The sequence below is a fragment of the Apodemus sylvaticus genome, chromosome 13, assembly GCF_947179515.1.
Source record: "Apodemus sylvaticus chromosome 13, mApoSyl1.1, whole genome shotgun sequence".
NCBI classification, from domain to species: Eukaryota; Metazoa; Chordata; class Mammalia; order Rodentia; family Muridae; genus Apodemus; species Apodemus sylvaticus.
The window spans coordinates 19,072,988-19,098,355 of NC_067484.1; the positions used below are offsets into that span (position 1 = coordinate 19,072,988).

The 25,368-nt window shown below is 44.7% G+C and overlaps 1 protein-coding gene across 2 annotated transcripts in view; it reads right to left on the reverse strand.

The window, feature by feature from the left end:
• The window catches only part of Pstpip2 (proline-serine-threonine phosphatase interacting protein 2), a 102,104-nt gene that overhangs the window by 35,228 nt on the left and 41,508 nt on the right, over positions 1–25,368 (reverse strand). For both annotated transcript variants that reach the window (XM_052155325.1, XM_052155324.1), the window contains exons 2-4: positions 21,181–21,281; positions 6,686–6,763; positions 4,180–4,214 (exon numbers count right to left, since the gene is read on the reverse strand). In XM_052155325.1, coding sequence (XP_052011285.1) covers positions 4,180–4,214; positions 6,686–6,763; positions 21,181–21,281 — 214 coding nt within the window. The remainder of the gene's footprint in view (positions 1–4,179; positions 4,215–6,685; positions 6,764–21,180; positions 21,282–25,368) is intronic.

Below are 25,368 nucleotides of genomic sequence, written 5' to 3' on the forward strand. Positions count from 1 at the left end.
ATCTTTCAGCTTTGAAAAAATTAGAAAAGCAAAAACCTCTAGGTACTGATGATATTTGAAAAGGTGTCACTGTTGGCTGGGGAAATGGAACAAGCTTTTGGAGAAAATCTGTCATTTTGGATGGTCAATTTTTTTTAATGTAAAAGAATGAAGCAGAAGTCTCTGAACTGAGGTAGATATTAAATAGACAGTCAATGCTAGAGAAATATGATTGTATTTTTTAAAGATTTATTTATGTTTATGAGTACACTGTAGCTCATCTTCAGACTGTAGCTGACTTCAGGCACATCAGAAGAGGGCATCAGATCCCATTACAGATGGTTGTGAACCACCATGTAGGTGCTGGGAATTGAACTCAGAACCTCTGGAAGAGCAAGCAATCAGTGCCCTTAACCACTGAGCCATCCCTCCAGCCCATGATAGATAGAATATTCTTGTATAAAACACTCATATCTAAGTTTGTATGAAAGATTAAAATAAAGTTGGGAGCTGAAGAGACTATGCGTGGTTAGGAGATGCTCTTGCTGGAGACCGGAGTTCCTCTCCCTGCACACACATGATGATTCACAACCACCGATAACAAGCCGCAGGGGATCCAGCACCCACCCTCTTCCGCTCTCTGCTGTCACCAGGCACACTCCTGATACACAGCCACACATGCCGGCAAAAACACTTATGCACACAGAAAAAACATTTAAAGATATATGACAACATCACTGTTTAATTAAAACATGTTTTTGAAAAACAAATGCCGGGCATGGTGGCACACGCCTGTAATCCCAGCACTTGGGAGGCAGAGGCAGGTGGACCTCTGAGTTCGAGGCCAGCCTGGTCTACAGAGTTCCAGGACAGCTAGGGATATACAGAGAAACCCTGTCTCAAAAAAACCAAATCCAAAAAGAAAAGAAAAGAAAAGAAAAGAAAAGAAGAGAAGAGAAGAGAAGAGAAAAGAAAAGAAAGAGAAAAACAAATAAAACAAAAAATAAAATAAAATACATTCTCTGGCCCCAACACAGAAAGACCACTTTTATGACACTTACTATTAATGTGCACATATAGACACATACCTACTACACATGTGTATCTAAATCCATTTAAAACTAAATAATTTTTAATTTAAGTGCCTAGCAAAATAATCACCAAGAACTACTTTGTACAGAGAAATAAAAATTCCAGTGTTCACTGTGATTGGGAGCTGCTCTTGCAGAGGACCTGAGTTCCTGTCTGTAGAGTGAGCTGTCTCACCTGAAATTTAAATATTATACTATATTTAATTATATATTATGTTAAATTAAATTATATTAAATGTAACATTTAATACATTTAATATGTTATTTTAATGAGAAAAAATAAAACAGTTGAGGGCGTTTTGTTTGCTTCGTTACTTGTTATTTTGACATAGCCTCTTGCAGGGCACCCCAGGCGTCCCTGGGAACACAGGACGTTACCACAACAGAAACAGAAAGCAAATGCGAGCAGAGACTCAAACTGTTGAGGCAAGCCAAGTTGTGCTGACATTCTTTGATTCAGGACACTTGGTTCCACAGTGTCTGTGTAAATAAGGAATGTGGTAAGAGGCTGCATCTATAATATATAATGTAATATATTATATATTATATATTATATGTGGTATATTGTATATAGTATATTGTATACATATGATATATGGTATATTATATATTATATTATTATATGATATTATTATAATATGATATATTTTATATTGTTAAATATAATGTGTTATATAATATGATGTATATAAATATTATATAATATTAATATATAATATATATTATATATAATCCTACTGCTGACTTGGCCAAGGAAGATAATGAAACTAATCTGCCTTTGCCTGTAGTAGAACATAAAGAAATTCTATTTCCTCTGGCAGTGGGGCAAAGGCCCCATTTCCCTCCAGAGGGGCCCTGCCCTGTTCCCAGCAGGTAGAAATGATACACTGAAGGGTCAGGAAGACTCTGAAGAGCCTAACTTAACTGGCTTTCCCACTCAGCCTACTAACAAGCGTGCCTATCCAATGAAGTCTCCATAAAGAGCAAAACAGCCACTCTTTGAGAGCTTCCTAACAGCCAAGCACGTGGAGATCCTGATGCTGTGCTCAGACTAGCACAATGGCGTGGCCGAAGCCTGCTGGGCCCATTCCTGCACAGTGTGCTCAGAGAGGGCGCGAGAGCTCCTCACATCCCCTTCCACACCTCACCAAACCCATTTCCTTAGCGACATTCTTTATCATAAACAAACAAGTGAAATTCTTTCCCTGGGTCCTGGGAGCTACTATTCAAGCAAATGGAGGGGGTAGAACTGAGCTTTAGGCACCGGGAAGACGGGCTGGGAGCCTCGGGACAGGTATCCAGAGTGGGAACTGAGCTTTCAGCCTAGAGGACCCAACTGCCTGCAGGTTGATAGCGTGGCTACCGAACTAGATTAAAAGATACTGGCTAGTATCCACTGCAGAAGAGATTGCATGGTTGCCGCAGTGGAAAATCTCCCGGGTTAGACGTCTTGTTGTGACACTGAGGAAGCATGACAAAGAATGACAAATGGCAGAAGTTCTATTGGAACAGGGCTCAACTGGCCATAGAAATACTTCAGGCATCAGTCATACACACTGTGCCCGCCTTTTGACACCTTCCGCCTGACAATCCCCTGCGAGGAAGGACAGAAAGCCCCAGAAGCAGGTTCTAAGCAAAAGGCCCGAGGAAGACTGAGTTGGGCAGGACTCCTTCAAGAGCAACGTGACTGGTCTCAGCCCGGATCTCTCTGTTCCTGGTTGTCACCACATCACTGTAATTAATAAAAATCTGCTGGCGTCATTCCAAGTCAGATTCACAACCAAACGAAGACAGCAGTGGATACGCTGAGGTGGGCATCAGAACTCACCCCTGACACACCCTGGACTAGAGGGACACTTCTGGCATCCTCTGAGACAGCAGGTGTAGGGGGAGTGTGCAGTCACGTGCCACATTACAATAGGAGGAAAGAATGACCAGGTGGGGAGGGATGCTCTTTGAAGACTGTCATAATTTTTGTTGGTTTGTTTTTTGCTCTTTGAAGACTGTCATAATTTTTGTTGGTTTGTTCTTTGTTTTTTCGAGACAGGGTTTCTCTGTGTAGCCCTGGCTGTCCTGGAACTCATTCTGTAGACCAGGCTGGCCTCAAACTCAGAAATCCTCCTGCCTCTGCCTCCCAGAGTGCTAGGATCATAGGCGTGCGCCACAACCGCCCGGCCGAAGATTGTCATAATTAAAAATGTCTGCAGAGCTGGGGTCACTGCAGGTAAAACAGCAGCAGAGCAGGTCTGACGACGAGGGAGGTCCCTAGAACCATGAAAAAGGCCGGATGCGGTGCCGTCCGAGGTCTAGTACTTTCAGAGAGATGGGGGCAGGGATGGGAGACTCTCCCAGAAGCCATGAGTGAAGCTCTGAAGCGTCTCTGGGAAGAGAGAAGCCTCAAGAACAGAGAAGGAATTGGGTGAGTCTGGCTGAATCGGGTGGAGTAGAGGCAAGCACTAGCGTAAGGACGTCTCTGAGGTAAAGCAGGACAGACATGCTTTCATGGTGTTACTCCCATTTGGAAGCTAAGAGCACGCAGAATCCCAGCCCTACTCCAAACTCCTGAGCCGGAAACCCAGTGGGCCCGTGAATCTGTATTAACTGCAGCTCTCCACGTGACAGGCGGGAGAGCAGCATCTGGAATAGGCAGCGTCTGTAGTTCATTTCTACTCTGCAGAGCCATTTCTCACCTCATGGCTGCTGTGAAGTTTTTCTTCTTCTTCTTCTTCTTTTTTTTTTTTTTTTTTTTTTGACCTAACCCTAAATTGCTGTTCAAATTAGAACTCGCCTTAGAAGAAAGACATGGAATTTACAAAGGGCAGAAAATACAGTTTGTCACTAGGGGTTGGCATGAGGGCTCAGAGATTAACGTACTGGCTACTCTTCCAGAAACCCCACGTTTAGTTCCCAGCACCTACATGGTGATTGACAACCACCACCACAATTCCAATTCAAAGGGATCTGAGGGCCTTTTCTGGCCTCAGTGAGCACCAGGCACACATAGTACACACACACACACACACACACACACACACACACACACACACACGCACGCAGGCAAAACACTCAGGTACATAAAATATATTATTTTTTTAAATAATTAACTTACGCTGCTTGAAGACTTCAAGGGCTCTCTTCAAAGTACTGAAAAACAACATACATAATTTCAATCCTAGAAATTGTCTATATAATGTTGTTTCAATGTTTGCACATGTTTTTTGTGCCTACAGAGTATCATGGAGGCTCCACTTGTGCTGAGTTTCAGAGACAGTAAAAGGACCAAAACTTAAGGCGAACCTTATCCCTCCTGGGCATAGACAGTTCTTCACTGTCTGCCCTGAGCAGAACAAAATGCAGAAACTCTGCGTTTTTCCTTCCCCAATACAACAACCATGATCCCTTTCTCCTAAGAACATGTTATCATTTGAATATGAAAACAAAGTCATTAAATACACATTTCAAAACGTAGTGTGCACTCCGAGTGAGTGTCTGTAAGGTGTGTGTGTGTGTGTGTGTGTATGTGTGTATGTCTGTGAGTATATGTGCACTGCTTGGTGTGTCTGTATATATATGAATGTGATTTTGTGTGTGTGTGTGCGCGTATATGTGTATATATATGTGTGTATGTCTCTGTATGCATATCCATATGTGTGCGTGTGTTGTGTGTGTCTGTGTATGTCTGTAAGTGTGAAGACAGCATCTCACATAGCCCAGGCTTGCTATGTAGCTGAAATTGGCCTTAAACGCCTAATCCCCCTGCCTCCACTTTCAAGTGCTAGGATTACAGACAGGAGCGAATCACTACGTCCCAGCTCGAACTCTGGTTTTAACTGGCTCCTTTGTCAGAAAAACATCATATACTTTTTTTCTGAGACTGGGTCTCATTGTGTAGTCCTGGAACTCACTATGTAGACTAGACTGACCTCAAACTCATGGAGATTCACCTGCCTCTGCTCTCTGAGTGCTGGGATTAAAGGACTGTACCATTACACTGGGCATGTGTTTATTGATCAGAAACTACAGGCTAACCTTATTCCTTTCTTAAATTCTGTCTTTTAGCTGACAGATAAATTGTGCCTCTTCACCATGTGCAATGTGGCACACTGAGATCTTCATGCATTGTGGAATAGCCCAGTAGAGTAATTAACATAGGCACTGCCTCTCATCTCTTCCTTACCATGCTTTGGAGAGCTACACTTACAATCTACTCTCAGTTCTTCTTAAGACTACAATACCGGGGCTGGAGAGATGGCTCAGCGGTTAAGAGCACTGACTGCTCTTCCGAAGGTCCTGAGTTCAAATCTCAGCAGCCACGTGGTGGCTTACAACCATCTATAATGAAATCTGATGCCCTCTTCTGGTGTGTCTGAAAACAGCTACAGTGTACTTACATATAATAAGTCTTTAAAAAAAAATACAATACATTGCTGCTAACTACAGTCACAATGTATATAATAAATCTCTTGAACTTATTTCTCCCAACTAAAACCTTCATGCCCTTTTTCATTTCCATGTCATTTGTCTTGTACGTATGTGTGTGAGCATGCATGTTTCCACATGTGGGCATGTATGTGAATACACATGCGTGTGCCTGTGAAGGAAGGCCTGAGGTTGAAGTTGACGCTGGGAATCATCCTCCATCACTCTTCTGCTTCATTCACAGGGGCAGGATCTCTCAATCAAACCCAGAGCTCACTGATATGACTCTCTATACAACTACTCTGGGGATCCCCTGTCTCCAGCTTCTCAGGTTAGAATTACAGGCAGGCTTCCACGCCCATCCAGCATGCACAAAGATTCTGGAGACTCAACTATGGTCTTCACCCTTGAGCAGCAAGTGCTTCAAGCACTGAGCCAAGAGCCTGCTGGGAAATCATTGTCTTTTGACTACCATTCCCTAAGCTTGGCCCCAGTCCCAGGGGACTTCATTCCTATCTGATTCTTCTTCAGAATTCCTAGAACATTTCTAAAAATTTCCTCTTAAGCTTTTAATTCACTCTTTTATAAACATACTTTATACACGTGAGGTTCCTTTTTAGATCCATTGGTTTCAGCACTAAAAATCTAGCTATATCTTATTCTGCTATTGCACTGCTGAATTGTGTGTGTGCACACAGGCATATGCGTGTGCCTATATGTGTATGTGCCTGTGTGTGTATGTGCCTCTGTGTATGTGCCTGTGTGTGTATGTGCCTGTATGTGTGTGTGCCTGTGTGTGTGTGTGCCTGTGTGTGTATGTGCCTCTGTGTATGTGCCTGTGTGTGTATGTGCCTGTGTATGTATGTGCCTGTATGTGTGTGTGCCTGTGTGTGTATGTGCCTCTGTGTATGTGCCTGTGTGTGTATGTGCCTGTGTATGTATGTGCCTGTATGTGTGTGTGCCTGTGTGTGTATGTGCCTATGTGAATATGTACCTCTGTATGTGTGCATATGCGTGTGTATGTGTGTGTGTGTGTATTATGAACTACATGTTCCATTTCACTGTATTTTTTTAGCAAGGGTCTGTGTTCACATCTTTTGGCTAAGTAGGACCTTTCTCCAGGTCCACCTTGCTGAAACAGCGGGGGTGTTGGGCAGTCACCGGCAGCCAAGAAGGCAGAAAGCACTGGTACCTACTTGATCTCGGACTGTCCACACGGCTTCTTCCTGGAGAGATTCAGCAGATCTTTGCCATATTTCTCTTCAATTGATGCCCTATAGGGAACAGAAGAGAAGACCATGGGTCCTACATAGAGTTCTTGGCTAAAAACAAAATACACTGCCCCTGCTGGAGAGCTGTTTACCCACTGTGAACATTCAGATATGATGTCACTGTCTACGATATAACGACTCAGTAATAATTTTTAAAAGAAACTAAAAATAAACCATTAAAACAAAACTCAGAGGGAGGCATGGTGGTACATGCCTGCAACCCCAGAACTGAGAGGCAGAGGCAGGAAGTCCAGGAATTCAAAGTCAGCCTTAGCTACATGGTGAGTTTGAGGCCAACTTGGGATACATGAGGCCTTATTTCAAAAAAACAGAAATAAGGGTGAAAGGATGGCTCATGGTTAAGAACATTTGTTCTTCCAGAGGACCTGAGTTCAGTTCACAGCACACTCATCAGGTAGCTCACTGTTGTCACAGGTAACTCCAGAGGATCAGACATCTCCTTCCAGCCTCCTTCGAACCACACATATATGACATACAGACAATTCACATAAATAAAAATAAGTCTTTAAAATGTATACATTATGTATTATATATATACACATACATACAACGCGAGACTTCTGTTTTTAATGGCTTTTGTCTTGTTTTGCTTTGGGTGCTGGGGACTGGACAAGCCCTGCACCTGCTAGGCAAGTGTGTGTCTGCTGAGCTCAATCCCTCCCGACCCCTACTGTACAAGGAGAAGCAGCACGGAGCCTTCAGCTCCAGCTACTCTCAGACTCTCAGCCACTTAAGAGATGAGGACTCTATGTGGTCAAGGCCAGCCTTGAACTCCTGACCTCAAGTATGTTAAGACAACATGTTAAGACAATAGGTACATAGCACTGTGCCTGGCTTGTGCATAGTTTTTAAGGAGAGCCCTCTACCACCTTCTCTAAGTGGCCCTTCCTCCTCCAGTCAAATGCAAAGCTAATCTGTACCAAGAAAAGGGGATCTCAAGACATAAACTGAAGCTAGTGTGTCACAAAAACAGCTGCCTGGGAGTTGGAGGATAGTCTCAAGCACTAACCGGCACTGTGATGGTTTGTATATAATTGGCCCATGAAGTGATCCTATTAGGAGGTGTGGCCTTGTTGGAGTAGGTGTGTCACTGTGGGTGTGGGCTTAAGACCCTCACCCTAGCTGCCTGGAAGTCAGTCTTCCACTAGCAGTCTTCAGATGAAGAGGTAGAACTCTCAGCTCCTCCTGCACCATGCCTGCCTGGATGCTGCGATGTTTCTGCCTTGATGACAATAGATTGAACCACTGAGCCTGTAAGCCAGTCCCAATTAAATGTTGTCTTTTATAAAACTTGCATTGGTCATGGTGTCTGTTCACAGCAGTGAACCCCTAACTAAGACAGTCACCTCCCTGACTTCTCCACATCTCCCATCCCTGTCGCTTTCTCCACTGTGTGCCCTAGTCCCAGCATCATGCAGACTATACGATTAGGTTAAAGTATTTTACACTCCCCTAGTTTCTTCAGTTCTTTAAAAATTCTAGAACTAAAAAATGAATAGTCTTGGGGGGAAAAGAGCCAACTGGGGGCTGGGCAGGTGGCCCAGTCAGTAAAGCGGCTGTTTCATCAGCACTAAGACCTGAGTTTGCACTCTTAGCACCCGTGTGCACTGCTGGGGGGAGACAGGAGGATTTCTAACACTTCCTGGTAAGCTAGTCCAGCCAACTGTTGATTTCCTGGTTCAGTGAGAGTCCCCTACCTTAAAGGATAAAGCAGAGAGCTATTGAGAGTGCCCCCCACCCCCCGCCAAAATCAACTACTGGCCTCCATGTGTATACACACCAACACACACATTGACAATCACATACAGAGAGAGAGAGACAGAGACAGACAGAGACAGAGAGACAGACATAGAGAAAGAGATAGAAAGACAGAGAGAGAGAGACAGAGACAGAGACAAAGACAGACAGACAGACAGAGAGGAGACATGGACATCAACATCTGATCTGTCCAGCATACAATTGCTCACAGGAATAAGCAGCCACACATACATGCATGCATACATGTACATGTAGAGACAAATACATCACATATATAAATAAGTTATATCATTTGATGGTGATTGAAATAGAATTTTTAATTTTGTTTGTGTAAATTTTTGTCTAGTATGTATGCATGTGCAAATGTGTCTTTGGGCACACATATAAAAGCCAGAGGATGGCATAGGGTTTTCTCTCTCACGCTCCACCCTCTTCCCTTGAGACAAGGTCTCTTGCTAAGTTTGGAGCTCATATTACCTGACATCTGATAAATGTAGAAAACAAATAAATGTAACAAACTTAAAGATGGCCATTAGTTCCAATCTATGAACATGAGTCTTCCCATCTTCAACTGTCTTCCGTCCCTTTCATCAGAGCTTTAAAGTTCCCATTGGAGAGATCTTCCCCTTCATTGGTTGAGTTTATTTCAGAGGGTTTTGTTTTGTTTTGTTTTGTTTTGTTTTGTTTTGTTTTGTTTTTTAAAGATCTATTTATGTATTATATGTAAGTACACTGTAGCTGTCCTCAGACACACCAGAAGAGGGCATCAGACCTCATTACAGATGGTTGTGAGTCACCATGTGGTTGCTGGGAATTGAACTCAGGACCTCAGAAGAGCAGACAGTGCTCTTAACCACTGAGCCATCTCTCCAGCCCGAGGTTATTTTTTTATAGCAAGCTTGACTAGAACCAACCGCCTGACTCCCTTCTCCGCTGTGTCTGCTGATGATGACTTCGGCGTGTTCTTTCTGCATCCTTCCAGTTTGCTGCAAGAGTTTCCCAGCTCTACAAGGTTTTAGTAGAATCTTGGAGTCTCCTATGTACCAGGTCATCTGAGAGAAGCTTACATTGACTTCTCTCCTTCTTGTTTGTACCCCCACACACACCCAGCCCCACCTTTCATTTCCTTCTCCTGTCTTATTTCTCTAAGACTTCAAGCTCTGCATTGAGTAAAAGTAGAGAAAGTCTTGTGCTTGAATTTAGCAGAAGATCTTTGAGACGGTTTCCCCATTTATGAGAACATTAGATGCGGCTTGTCATACCTACACTTATTATGTTGACATACGTCCCTTCTAGTCTAACCTCTTGGGGGATTTTGTGATGAAGGTATGTTGGATTTTTGCCAAAAGCCTTTTCTGTATCTATTAAAATGATCATCTGATTTCTGCCCTTGAGACCATTTATACGATGTGCTACATTTATTGATTCGCATCTGTTGAATGAAGCCACCTTGGCCAGGGTAAATGATTTTTTGATGTTTTATTCAATTTATTGTGTAAGTATTTTATTGATATTTTTGCATTTATGCTCATCAGGCAGTTTGGCTTAGAATTTTATCTTGGTGTTGCTGTGTCTTTATATAACTCCATATTATAGTATGACTGACTTTGTAAGAAGAGTTTTAAGACACTCCTTTTCTATTTTATTAAATAGTTTGAGCATTTGTCTTTAAAAATCTGATAGAAGCTGGGGGTGGTAGATTTGGAGCCAGCCTGGTCTACATAGCAAGTTCCAGGATAGCCGCCTCTGATAGACTTCACCAGTGAATCCATCTGGGCCTGGACATTTTCTCTTGCTTTGAGATTTTATTCCTGTCCCAATTTCATCAATTGATTTATTATTTTATTTTATTTTATTTTATTTTATTTTATTTTATTTTAGTGTATGTGTGTATGTGTGTGTGTGTGTGTGTGTGTTATGGGTTGTGTGTGTGAGAGAGGGGGGGGAGAGAGAAAGAGAAAGAGAGAGAGAAATGCACATGCACAGGTGCCCAAAAAGGCTAGAGGCAACACTGAATCCCCTGAAGATGGAGTTACAGATGGTTGTGAGTCACATGGCATGGGTATAGGAAACCAAACCTGAGTTTCAGGAAGACAACAAACACTCTTAATCACGGAGACATCTCTCCAGGCCCGTGTTTAAATTCTTTATTCCAACTACTCTGGAAATCAGCCTGGAGGTTCCTCAGAAAATTGGACATACTCTAACCTGAGGACCCAACTATACCACTCCTAGGCATATACCCAAAAGATGCTCCAATATATAACAAGGACACATGCTCCACTATGTTCATAGCAGCCTTATTTATAATAGTCAGAAGCTGGAAAGAACCCAGATTCCTTCGACAGAAGAATGGATACAGAAAATGTGGTATATTTACACAATAACTACACCATTATTAAAAATGATGAATTCATGAAATTCTTAGGCAAATGAATGGAACTAGAAAATATCACCCTGAGTAAGGTAACCTAGTCACAAAAGAAGACACACGGTATACACTCACTGATAAGTGGATAGTAACCCAAAAGCTCAGAATACCCAAGATACAATTTCACAGACCACATGAAGCTCAAGAAGAAGGAAGACCAAAGTGTGGGTGCTTCGGTCCTTCTTAGAAAAGGGAACTCACGGGAGCAAATATGGAGACAAGGTACAGAGCAGAGACTGAAGAAAAGGCCATCCAGAGACTGTCCCACCTGGGGATTCATCCAAGAGACAGTAACCAAACTCTGACACTACTGTGGATGCTAAGAAATGCTTGCTGAAAGGAACCTGATATATCTGTCTACTGAGAGGCCCTGCCAGAACTTTACAAATACAGAGTCAGATGTTCTGTATTTGTACTGGACTGAGTGTGTGTGTGTGGGGGGGGGGTCCCCAATGGAGGAGTTAGAGAAAGAACTGAAGGGTTTGCAACTCCATAGGAAGATCAACAATATCAACCAACCAGAACCCCACCCCACCCCCACCCCCATCCCCCACGGAGCTCCCAGGGAAAAAGCCACCAACCAAGGAACACACATGGCTCTGGCTGCATATGTAACAGAGGACAGCCATGTCAGACATCAAGGGTAGGAGAGGTCCTTGGTCCAATGAAGGTTCAATAGATGCCCCAGTGCAGGAGAATCAAGGGCAGGGAGGTGGGAGTAGGTGGGTGGGTGAGTGGGTGGAGGAACACCCTCATAGAAGCAGGGGGAAAGGGGATATTAGAGGGGAATTCTGGGAGAGAAGGAAACCAGATAAGCGGATAACACTTGAAATATAAATAAATTAAAATTAAAAAAAAAAGAAAAAGAAAAAAGAAAGGAAAAATAATTTAAGAAAAAAATTCTTTATCCCACCTTGGTTTAATTTGAGTAAACCATATATGTCAGGAATTCATGTATTACTTTTACAATTTCCAACTTAATAAGATTATATATTTTTAAAGTAGGCCCTGAGTGTTTTCTGAATTTCCCCGGTATCTGTTGTAAAGTCTCCTTTCCATTTTTATGGGTTGTTTTTTTTTTTCATTTTTGCCTATCTTGTTTTTCTCTTCAAAGAAATAGCTCTCTGCTTCATTGATTCTTTCTTCAGTAATATCTAGTTTGATATTATGTCTTTTCATATACTAATTTTATGTTCAATTGTTCTTCCCCTCAGGTGATCATTATTTATTTGAAATCTCTTTAATTGTTAATGCAGGCAGTGCAGCCCAGAGCTCTCTCAGAACTGCTCCTGCTGTATGCTGAGAGCTTTCACATGGTGTGCTCATTCACATTCATTCGCTATAGGACTGTGTGAATTTCCTCCTCATTTCTTCAGTGACCCACTCATCACACAACAGTGTGTGGTTTAATCCTCATGAGTCTGTTGTTGTACAGCTTCTCTTGCTGTTGACTTTCAGTTTTACTCCATTGTGGTCAAAATACAAGAGATGATTTCCACATTGGCTGGGTGTCCATTACATGTCCTCTTCTGGGGAAATCCCAGCGGCTGCTGAGAAGAATATTCTGCATATTCGGATGAAGTGTCTATAAAGATCTGTTAATTCCCTGGTCTATGATGTTATTTAACCCAGTTACACATTTTTCCTTGGGAAGACCTGTCTCTTGTGGAACTTGGTATTGAGATAATCCAGTGCTATTGTGTTGAGGTTAATATATGACTTTACATCTAATAGTGTTTGCTATTAAAATTTAGTACACTCATGTTTCATGCATACATGTTTAAAATTACAAATGGGCCAGGCAGTGGTGGCACACACCTGTAATCCCAGCACTCTGGGAGGCAGAGGCAGGCGGATTTCTGAGTTCGAGGCCAGCCTGGTCTACAGAGTGAGTTCCAGGACAACCAGGGCTATACAGAGAAACACTTTCTTGAAAAAAAACAAATCCAAAAAACCAAAAAAAAAAAAGAATTACAAATGGTCTGTTCTCTTTAATCAGTATAAAGTAACATTCTTTATCTCTTTGACTAGTTTTCAGTGAATTTTGTCAGGTAATAGAACAGTAATACCTGCTTGTTCACTAGGTCCATTTGCTTGGATTTTTTTCCCTTTATCCTAAGGTAGTGAGGTATGTTTCCTAGATTCAGTAAATACATTGGGACCTAATTTTTAAATCCAATATATTAGTCGTGTTTTTTTAAATAGGGACTTGAGGCCATCATTATTCTGAATTACTATTGAAAGGTTCATATTAAGCAGGGCAGTGATGGCACACGTCTGTAATCCCAGCACTCTGGAAGGCAGAGGCAGGCGGATTTCTGAGTTCTAGGCCACCCTGGTCCTCAGAGTGAGTTCCAGGACAGCCAGGGCTATACAGAGAAACCCTGTCTTGAAAAAACCAAATCAAAAAAAAAAAAAAATGGTGCCTGGTGCTCTCTTTCCCCGTTTGGTTACTCGCTGTTGAGTGTAGTTTTTCCATCTTGCAGTCTCATAGATGCGCTTCTCTTCCTTCAAGTATCTTCTGTAGAGCTCATTTAGTGGCCAGAAGTTTCTTAAACTCTTTTTAATCACAGAAAGTTTTTCATATTCCTTCAACTAAGGACATTAAAGCCCTCCTGCCTTTTAGCGTTTCTAGGGAGAAATCTCTTGTGCTGAGCCTGGCTTCACACCGAACCTGGTGTTTCTCTCATGCTTCCTTCCACGTGCATTCTTTGTTCTGCTTGCTATTGTAACTACAACTTGACATGAGTTGGTTTGTTTTTTTTTTCTGGTCTTCAGTGTTTTAACCACCACCTGTACCTAAGTGGGTAACTCTTTTCCTTAGATGTGGGGGATTTTTCTGCTATGACTTTATTGACAATGTTTTCTATGCTTTTATCATGAGGTTCTATTTCTTCTATGCCCATGGTTTGTAGATTTGGTCTTTTCAGGGTGTCCCATAGATTTTAAAAGTTCTGTTCATGCCTTCTTGTGAATATATACTTTTACAGTCTGAGTGATGAAATTTCTCTACCTTGTCTTCAAGCACTGACATTCTGTCCTCCCCATGACCCATTCCTTTGCTGAAGCTTTCCAGAGAGTTTTTTATTTGACTTATTGCAGTTTTCATTTCCAGTATTCCACTGGCTTTTCTTCAGTATTTCTATCTCTGCAGACATCACCTTCATATCCTAAACTAATTCAGCTACTGTGTCCTCTTGGAATTCATTCAGGAGGTTATGGTCTCTGATTTATTTGAACATACTTAAAATCATCCTCTTGAATTTTCTGCCATCGACTTTGTCTAATTCATTCTCCCTGGTGGTCAATTACAACTGCATTTCTAAATTTTGCAGAAGTCATGTTGTCGTGATATTTCACGTTTCTTCTACTTTTGCGTTGGAACTTAAGCATCTGTGTTTAGTCACTGGTTGAATTCTTTTTAAGTTGCCCTAATTCTTTCAGTGAAAGCGTTCTTAACATTCAACAAGGACTAGATTTCAGTAGAGCTGGATTGTCATTTTTCTCTACTACACTGGTGTCTAGGACACCAGACTCAATCCTCAGGGCTCCCCTAATACTAGTATACTGTCTTCAAAACGGCCACTATCAAAGGGTATGCTTGCTATGAAAGTACAGTAGCCATCAAAGAAAAATAAAAACAAAACCCCTTAAATGTCAGTTATTTTAGAAAGGGAAGGAGCACTGACATGACTGTGTAAGATAATATGTTAACTACCATGGAAAGTGGGGGAAAACATAAGACCAGTGGCCGGTACCAGACTGTAGACAGTAAGTATGAATAGAGGAGGGGCCGGCAGGAGGGATGAGTCAGCTCAGGCTGCACCAAGGGAAAAGACATCAGTCAATCCATTCATCCAGATAACCTACAACTACTCCAGCTCTCGAGAGGCTGGCACACGGAAACCCTGCAAGCGAGGGCGAGCACCATCTAGCTGCTTGCTGTCCCTTTCTTGGGCTCCCAGAAGACTGTGACACCCCTGTGCATTCCTTTGTAAGATTGAGTCATGAATGCTGGTCATACCTCTGCATGGACCCTTAGGAGTCCAGTTGTCAGTGCTGGCCCTGCCCCTGTGCAATCCTTCCCAGTGTCCAGTTTGCTGCCTGGATCATGCCCTGCAGACTCTGCTCTGACCAGGTTTCCACCCCACCAAACACTTCATAGTTCCGAAAAGGGTTCTTCCTACTGTCTGGAAGCACTTATAACCAGGTTCCCACAGATAATCCCATGACACTTGCTCTGAGTTTTCTCCAAGACCTAAGAGGTCTCAGCCACTATCACCATGGAGTCAACAGAGGTCTTTTCAGAATGGTGCCCCACAGCTTCCTAGTGCTTGGAAGAGTTTTCCTGGGGTCTCCCCTCCCTCTCCTAGAGTTGCTCTGTACCCCTCCTGTGACCTCTCCCGCTCTCTGACACCGCTGACACCCAGAGGAAGACCTCACATGCTTATCACTGAAAGTTCAAGTGCAGATCTTCTGAGCTTCACTGTGTTAGAACACAACTCTTATCATCTGCCACTTCCTCTCACTGGAAGCAGAATAGCTCCTCAAACCAAACCAATTCCCAGGACTTCATCTCCTGCTTTGGGAAGTTCCCTGGTTTGCTTTGGTATCAAAACTAGCGAAAACTAAATATCAGCATTTCAAAAGCTGTCATCCATCTCCCGCTGTATAATGCCTACCGAAGCTAGCAGAACATCCCTGCCCTCAACCTTCCCTTCCTGCACACTCCTCAGGAGTTCTTGAGAACTCCTGTGGTTTCCATGAGGAGGCAGTCTAGCATTCAGGCAATGATGGGCAGAATTGTCCCACTCCCCCAGCAAGCACAGTGGTCTACTTTGGAGAAAAGAGGGAGGTTTACTGACGTAAGACTCCAACATCATGCTCTCTAAACCAGGGGAACCACCACTGACACACGAGGAAGATCTCATGCACAGGGGAAGTAGTGGGTTCTGAGGCCAGAGGCAAGGGAGGAACCACCAGGTCTTCGCAGAAATCCCCTTTGAAGTAAAGACCTTTTCCTAGAGCACCGCCCACCCAGTGTTTCCTCTTCCCTGTCCATCAACTTGTCTATTTTAAAGATTTATTTATTTTACTTTATAGGTATGGGGGTTTTGCTTGCATGTATGTCAGTGCACTATATGTGCACAGACCATGAGGAGGACAAAAAAGTCCATTAGATCATCTGAAATAGAGTTATGGATTGTTGTGAGCTGTCATGTGGTTGCTGGGAATGGAACCGTGTCCCCTACGAGGGTTATAAGTCCTCTTAACCCCTGAGCCATCTCTCCAGCCCCTACGTTGTCATTTTTGGACCATTTATTATATGCCAGGTGATGCGTTTATAAAAAGATAAAAAGATATAAGAAATGGGGATGTGGTGAGGTATGGGGGAAGGGGGCGCTTCAGCAGGCCCATGATGCCAAGGCATCCCTTATCCCTGAGGGACCAGCCACACGATACAATAATATAAAACAGAGTTTATTCAGAGCATTGGGAGGGGAGTTAAGAGGGTAGCAGAGGCAGAGAGAGGCAGAGAGAGGGAGAGAGTAGAGAAGTAGAGGCCGGCCATGACGATGACGTGGAGAGAGGAGGGGAGGGAATGGGGAGAAAGGGGGAGCAAGAAGAAGAGGCAAGAGAGAGAGGAGGGGCAAGAAGCCCCTTTTATAGTGGGTCAGGCCTACCTGGCTGTTGCCGGGTAACTGTGGGGTGGGGCTTAGAAAGAATGCTGACACCAGGCCTCCTTCTGGGTGCCAGGGTCACCGAATGACTGAGATAAAAGAGTGGCTTGGCGGAGCTGGTGGGTGCGAGCATCAATTCTCTACTACAACAGGGCCGTGAGAAACGTAAAGGACACAGGCACAGAAGAGGGTGCTGCTCCTCTACTTTTACCTGCTAATTCACTCTTCCTGTAGAGATGAATTCATATCAGCGGTAAAACGTACCAGCTTTCCCAGTGAGAAACCTGCCCATATTTCACCTCCTTCCAGCTCTTCCCGCCTTCCTTCTGCCTTCCGCCCTATCAGTCCCTTGACTTCCAGGTCGTATTTGTTTCCATGCATGAGAAGACACATATTTGTCTTTCTGTATCTGCGTTATTCGTTATTTTACTTAAATGTGACTATGGTCTCCAGTTTCATCGTGGACTTCCCTGAAGATCCAGTCCTCCACCACCTCCCAAGGCCCTTCCCTTGCTCCCTTCGACCCTCCCTCCACATTCCCCAGGCCAGGAATGATCCGTGTGCCAGCTCTCCTTCAGCAGCCGGCATACTCAGGCACAGCCTTTCCCATCAGGCCTGAGGGCGGCATCTCATGACCCTGTGCCTAGAACTCGAAGAAGGCCCCAGATCAGAGTGGGGATCCAGAATGAGATCTTTTGTCCAAGTACCTGTTATTTACCCATTTCGCTCATTTTACTACAGATTTCCCCAAAGAGTGCCTCTGTTGAATTATTAATTTCTTTGGAAGACCAAGGCTCCCTGCTCAGAGATTTTACAGAGGTGAGTACAATGGCTTCCTTTTGCTGAGGAGGAAACAGACACCTGGAAAGATAGGTGCACTTGATGTGTGTCCCTGACAGTGACCAAGGAGGCAGGATCAGGAGAGGAAGAGTTAGACTCTGTCCCAGTGTTCTTTCCTTTATAGGTCTCAGCTGCCTGTGCCATTTGGGTGGTATGTGCTGTCTCCCTTTAAAAAAAAATAGCCAGTTCCAATTCTAGCCCCCCAGGGTCTCGGGTTGTACTTTTCTTTGGAACAGGGTCACTACTGATGTCACTAGCTATGATGAGGGCACCCTTGATCAGGGAGGGTCACTTCCTAATCCATCAGAGCAGGTGTCCCTGTGAGAAGAGAATATAAAGAAACAAGTCAAGAGCTCCCTGTGGTGATGGAGAGGGGCAGCTGGAAACAGTGGAGCTGAAAGCCAGGACACATCAGAGACTCCTAGTGCTGGATGCTACACAAGCCACACGCTTCCAAGTCTCCGAGAGAGAGGAAGGTCCTGTTTCCACCTCCCCCAGATCCTCACTGTCTGGTGTCTAAATGAGGCCCTGCCTTCCTTCCTCTTACCACTTGGGGCTGCTTACTGCCACCTCCAAGACTTCCTGTCCCCCACAGCAGCCAGAATCACCTTGTCGTGCCAGAGCCCTACAAGGACCCCCTCTTCCCTGAAGCCCCCAAAGACCAGCTCCGTTGCCCCAGTGGCCCGGTATCAATCTGCCTCTTCGGGGTCACCGACACAGCGCTCCTAGTGTTGCCTGATGCATCACTGTCTGCTGTTTCCTTTACAAATTTTACTTTTCAGATTGGTTCCTAAGGAACTTTAGGATGGTATTGATGGAGAAGAGACTTGAGATGACAGAACTGGTGTCATAAAGGATTTACTCATAGATTTGCTTAGGAAATAAAGTAGAATTTAATAAGGCCACCCAAGGTAAGAGGACATGGCTCCAAAATATACCCAAGAGAAGTGTGCTGTCCGGGCCTGTTTGAGAGACGTGAGATATAGGATTTTTGTTTTGTTTTGTTTTTTGTTTTTTTTGGGGGGGGATTTATTTGTTTGGGTTTTTTGTTTGTTTTGTTTTTTGAGACAGGGTTTCTCTGTGTAGCCCTGGCTGTCCTGGAACTCACTCTATAGACCAGGCTGGCCTCAAACTCAGAAATCCACCTGCCTCTGCCTCCCAGAGTGCTGGGATTACAGGCGTGCGCCATCACTGCCCGGCTGAGATATAGGATGTTAAGGGTGCTCGTGTTTGTTTACAAAGACTGATCTCTGGGCTGGAGAAATGGTTCAGCGGTTAAGAGCACTGACTGCTCTTCTGAAGGTACTAAGTTCAATTCCCAGCAACCACAAGGTGGCTCACAAGCATCCTGATGATGGTTGTGATGGTAATGATATCTGACGCCCTCTTCGGGTGTGTCTGAAGACATTACATATAATAATAAATAAATCTTTAAAAAGAAATCAAAGACTGATCACCAATTAGGCTCTATTCCCATAACAGACAGAAAGGCCCCAAATTACAAGCTGCCATTAGGCTCCTCTCCGCAGCAAAGAATGTGACTCAAAGGGCAGCTCCACCAGGAGGCACTGCAGCGTTAGAGCCACCATTAAGTCCTGGTCTAACTCTAATTCCTCTTGTGCCCTCATGCAGAAAAGCTTAAGTCTTCCAGTGGTCAAGATGGCCCAGTAACAACTATTGGAAAAGTACAACGCTGATGTGCTTAAGAAATAATCCTGAAGCCGGGTGGTGGTGGTGGTGGTGGTGGTGGTGGTGGTGGTGGCACATGCCTTTAATCCCAGCACTTGAGAGGCAGAGGCAGGCAGATTTCTGAGTTCGAGGCCAGCCTGGTTTACAGAGTGAGTTCCAGGACAGACAGGGCTACACAGAGAAACCCTATCTCAAAAAAAATGAAAAAAAAAAAAAGAATAAAAGAAATAATCCTGAGCCAACCAGTAGTGGTGCACACCTTTAATCTTCTTGGGAGGCAGAGGCAGGTGAGTCTATAGAGTGAGTTCCAGGACAGCTAGAGTTAAACAGAGAAACTCTGTCTCGAGAAATTAATAATAATAATAATAATAACAACAACAACAACAATAATAATAATTGTTAGGATTGTGTCTAAACTCCACCCCAAGGTTACCTAGCAACATACCAGGTATGCCACTCCCCACCGTTACCTGGCAATAGCCAGGCATGCCCCTCCCACAGGTAGACCTGGCCCACTATAAAAGGGGCTGCTTGCCCCTCCTCTCTCTCTTGCGTCTCTTGCCCCTCTTACTCTCTTAGTTTCTCCCTTGGGATCTTCTCTCTCCTGCTACCCTCCCCCCTCTCTCCAAATGGTCATGGCTGGCCTCTACTTCTCTACTCTCTCCCTCTCTCTGACTTTCTCTGCCTCTACTACCCCCTTAACTCCACTCCCATGCCCTGAATAAACTCTATTCTATGCTATACCGCTATACTGTCATATGTCTGGTCCCTCAGGGGGAAGGGATGCCTCGGCATGGGCCCGCTGAGGCACCCCCTTCCTCCACACCGCCAAAAAACATATCCTTATGCCTCTTTCTCTTTTTATGATCACAACAATAATAATAACAACAAAAATAACAACAACAACAACAATTCTGGCAATATTTTTGCTGTGTTAATCTTCCGTCTGCACTGGCCAGACTTGCAGTCTCCTGTCTCTGCTTAAATGGTGGAACCTAGGGACTGGACCTGAATAAGCCTCAAGATGACAGCCTGTGTGGAATGCACAAGCCTAAGGCATATATAAGTTACTAAAATTCATGAACAGTTCCTCTGTAGGCATTAGCCAGAGCTGGACACATGCTATACCAAAAACAACAACAACAAAAACCTTTTGTTTTCATTTGTTAACCTTTAAATGTGCAGAGTGGGCTCTCAGTAAGAAGCCATATTAACATTAGCTCATTAGAACAGTGTCGGGCTCTTCTCAGAGCTGTTTCACACCCTGGAGCAGAGTCTGGGCTTCAGACTCGGGAAACACAGCCAAACCAACCAATGGAAAGGGGATGAAGTGACTCCAGACGGGAGTGGCTGTCCGCAAGCCTGATACCTGAGTTCAAACCCAGACACCAGAAGGTGAGGAGCTGTGGGAGGTGGGAACAGGACCTTGCTCTCCGGGGAGAGTGTGGCTTGTGTGGTGTCTGGTATCTCTGCCATGGGGAGCTCTTGACTTGTTTCTTTACATTATTTTCTCTCTCTCTCTCTCTCTCTCTCTCTCTCTCTCTCTCTCTCTCTCTCTTTAAATGTATTTATTTGTTATTTATATGAGTACACTGTAGCTGTCTTCAGACACACCAGAAAAGAGCATCTGATCCCATTACAGATGGTTGTGAGCCACCATGTGGTTGCTGGGAATTGAACTCAGGACTTCTGGAAGAGCAGTCAGTGTTCTTAACCGCTGAGCCATCTCCAGTCCCTATGTTACCTGCTCTCAGGACACCTGCTCTGACGGATTAGGAAGCGACCCTGACCAAGTGTGCTCTCCTGTAAAGGCTGAAGGAGAGACCCAAATGCACAAAGTTGGGTCCTCTGACTCCCACATGGCCACTGTGGCACACGCATGCCCACAGAATAACAAGAAATAACTTTTTTTTTTACAAAAGAAAGGGAAGAGAAACCAATTGGTTCCTGGTCTGGGGTGGGGGTGGGGCACGCTGGCTCAAGAGACCTGAGAATCTTACCTTTCTTTCAAAAAGTCTTCAAACTCCTTGCAGTTCTTGCGGCCATTGTTCAGATGCTGGATGATGCTGTCATAGCCGACGGTGCTGAGAATGTCCGGGCTCTGTTGAGATAAACAACATGTCATCAGGCCCAGGAGAAGCATGAAGAATGGGTGGGCAGAAGAGGCAGGAAGCCCACAGCAGGACCTCACTGGATCTCTTTTTACAAAGACCTGTGACCTGAGAGAATACAGAAAAGACATGGAGATAAAACGCTGGGAAGAATAGTTCAAACAGCAAAGCTGAAGGGCCACAGAACGGGAGGACAAGCCAGAGGTGTAAGAGGCGTAAGGATACTTTCTAGTTCCACCCCTTTGCCTGAAAAATTCATGATGTCCTCATTTTTAAATGTCACCCTGACTGAGGTAACTCAGACCCAAAAGGACATGCATGATATGTGCTCACTATTAGGTGGATATTATCCAAAAAATACAGAACGCCCACGGCACAACCCACAGACCGTAAGAAGTGTGACAAGCAGAAAGGCCCAAGTAAGGATGCTTTAATCCCACTTAGAAAGGGGAAGGAAGCCGGGCGGTGGTGGCGCACGCCTGTAATCCCAGCACTCTGGGAGGCAGAGGCAAGCGGATTTCTGAGTTCGAGGCCAGCCTGGTCTACAGAGTGAGTTCCAGGACAGCCAGGGCTACACAGAGAAACCCTGTCTCAAAAAAAAAAAAAAATCCAAAAAACAGAAAATTAAAAAAAAAATTTTTTTTAAAAAGAAAAAGGAAGGAAATGATCACAGGAGGCAGAGGGAGGGATGGACCTGGGTGGGAGAGGGAAAGGGAGGAAAAAGGGAACAGGATCAGGTATGAGAGGAGACAGGAGAGAAGCCCAGAGGGCCAAGGGAAAGGATGGCGATAAGCAGCATGGGGGGGGGGGGGAGAGACCCTCTAGAAAGTACCAGAGACCCAGAAGGTGAGAGACTCTTTGGACTCAACGGGGGTGACCTTAGCCAAAATGCCCAACAGTGGAGAGAGGGAACTCGAAGAGTCCACTCCAGTAGATAGACAGGGCCTCAAGTGGAAGGACAGGGTTACTAACCCACAGTCAAAATTTCTGAACCAAATTTTCTTTCCTGTCTGAAAAAACTGCAGAGACAAAAATGGAGAAGAGACTGAAGGAAAGTCGGTCCAATGACCAGCCCAGCTTGGGATCCATCTCAATGGAGGGGCACAAAGGCCTGACACTCCTAAGCTATGATGTGCTTACAAACGGGAGCCTGGCATGGCCGTCCTCCGAGAGGCCCTACCCGCAGCTGACTGAGACAGATGTAGATACTCACACCCAACCACTGGACTGAAGTCAGGGACCCCTATAGTTGAATTAGGGGAAGAATTGAAGAAGTTGAAGGGGAGGGCGACCCCCTAGAAAGACCAGCGGTCTCAACTAACCCAGACCCAGACTCTAGGGAGCTCCCAGAGACCGAGCCACCAACCAGGAACACACATGGGCTGGCCCGAGGCCCCTGACATGAATATAGCAGAGGGCTGCCTGGTCAGGCCTCAGTGGGAGAGGATGTGCTAAATCCTTGAGAGACTTGAGACCCCAGGGAAAACGAAGGCCTGGAGGAGAGAGCACCCTTTCATAGGTAAGAGGGAGGAAGAATGGGATGAGAAACTGTGTGGGAAGAGGGACTGAGAGGGGGGAAAAGACTGGAATATAAATAAATAAAATAATGATTTTTGCCGCGGTGGCCCAGTGATGTCTGTAAAAATGATATTTTACAGACAGAGGCAGAGAAGAAATGTCTCCTGGGAATAACGGAACTCTCTGTATATTTGGAAGCTGATAATCTCACCTGGCAATTTACTGTACTCTCTTACTTTCTGGCTATTTAAGATGAGCCCTTAGTTCTCAAGTAGCAGTTTGCCCTGACTTCCTCCTTTTCTCTCTTTACCGGGATTCCTAAGGCCTGGCTGATAATCCAGTCTTTGAAGTCGACTCACCGACCACCAAACCCCCTTTTTAGTATTGCAATGCCTTGCCTCATAGTTGTTTACATAATTACAACCTTCCAACCACATGTAGGTTTTTATGGCTGTGCGTATGTGTATGAGGATGGCTCTGGCACTCTGGTACTAAAAGCATTGATTAAGTCAGGAAGTTTTGTTTTACAAGGTAGAAGGCTAAATAAATGTTAGATAGGGATTTCTCACAAGAACTTGTTAAGACCCAGGTGGTATAAGAAACTTCAAACTCTTTGAAGGTTTGCTGTAAACTATGAGTGACTCTGTATTCTAATCAGGAAGTTTGATGGCATCTGTAAATTGATCTTCTGTATCTGTTACTTGAGAAACTTTGTTCCTGATTGATGTTGCATTTCCTTGTACCAAATGGCTATGATAATTGTGCCTGCCTCACTGGCTACATCATTTGAAATGGTAATACCAACTCTTCCTGTATAAAAATCCTTGCCTTAGAGCTCCAAAATACATTCAGTTCAAACCGCCTCTGTGTGTGTGTGTGGTTTGTTCTGTCTGTCATCTCAGCCGGACCTGTGCCTTCCTGGACCAAGAGGACCCTGGTTATCCCACAGCAGACCCACGGTCAGTAACATTTTTAAGAAGAGAGAGAGATAAGGATAAGGGGTGAGGCCTGCTCAAGCCCCCTCTTCAGCTCCACTCACACCTAAGTCCGGCACAGAAGAGACAGAAGGAAGTTCCACTTCAGCCCTTTGCTTGCAAGCTCACAGGGCTTGGTAGGAACTGCCTCAAGCTGCAGGCCCATTTTAATCATACTCTACACAACATCAGTTTGTCCTTAAACCTGACACCAGAGGCCCTGACGTCTTCTAGAGCCAGTTAGTACTCTTGAAGGACTGTGGGATATCTGTGAAAGGCAAGCAGTTCTGAACAAGGCAAGAGCAAGGCCGCAAGCCAGAGTGAAAGAAAGTGAAAGGCCACTGACCTGTTGGCCTGCAAATGGGGGGCTGGGCCAGCGCCTGGGCCTGCGCATGGTTCCTGGCTCTAGTTCGGGGAAAATAATATTTCATTTTAATTAGCAATTTCACTAACTCCCCTGTAATGCAACGTTTAGATTATCATTTGCAAAGTCCAAAGCTAGTCAGTCTCTCAATTCTCATGTTCTCTGGAAGTCCCTTCTGGGTAGCCCAGTTCCCTCTTGTGAGTTATTTGAATTTGGTGTTCAGTACTCAGACAGCTTTTCTGTTCCAGCTTTCTGAATGTTGGAATAGAAGACTGTCACTACCCCTGAGTCCCTCACAGAAATGTCTCCCTTAATGTTATACACCTCACAGGCCTACAGCAGAAATGTGCAGGCTGAGCTCTCTCCTGAAACTCCACCCAAACACTTAAGATCAGAGCAAAGAAGCAAAGCCTCCTGGGACATGAACAAAGAAACAGGAAGGGTCACTGTCCACATCCTTTGTAGACTGAAATCTTCGTTCCCACTCACTGAGAATGCTTGACTTCTCCGTTATGATGTCTGGGAGGTGGTTTCTCTTTTCTTAATTAAAGGTACAGATAGTTTAGGTCTGGTGGGCAAGGAAGCTAGAACAGAGTTTCCTGAAAACACAGACATCCCAACTGCCGGTCTTCCAAATGAAACAGAGCAGCTGCCCAGTCAGTCACTCAGGATCGTGAAGAAAGGAAACCATGTAAGAAACAACTCAGAAGAAATTCCCAGGTAAAGCGAAGGACCCAGCACCAGGTGCAAGGTGGTCACAAAGCATGAATACTAACTGAATGCCAGACAGGAAGGGATGACCCAAGACAGACCTAGACACCCGGTGCCTAGGGAACCAAAGGGGGATGAGCAGGAGACCCAAGACAGACCTAGACACCCAGTGCCTAGAGAACCAAGAGGGATGAGCAGGAGACCCAAGACAGACCTAGACACCCAGCGCCTAGGGAACCAAGGGGGATGAGCAGGAGACCCAAGACAGACCTAGACACCCAGTGCCTAGGGAACCAAGGGGGATGAGCAGGAGACCCAAGACAGACCTAGACACCCAGTGCCTAGGGAACCAAGGGGGATGAGCAGGAGACCCAAGACAGACCTAGACACCCAGTGCCTAGGGAACCAAGGGGGATGAGCAGGAGACCCAAGACAGACCTAGACACCCAGCGCCTAGGGAACCAAGGGGGATGAGCAAGAGACCCAAGACAGACCTAGACACCCAGCGCC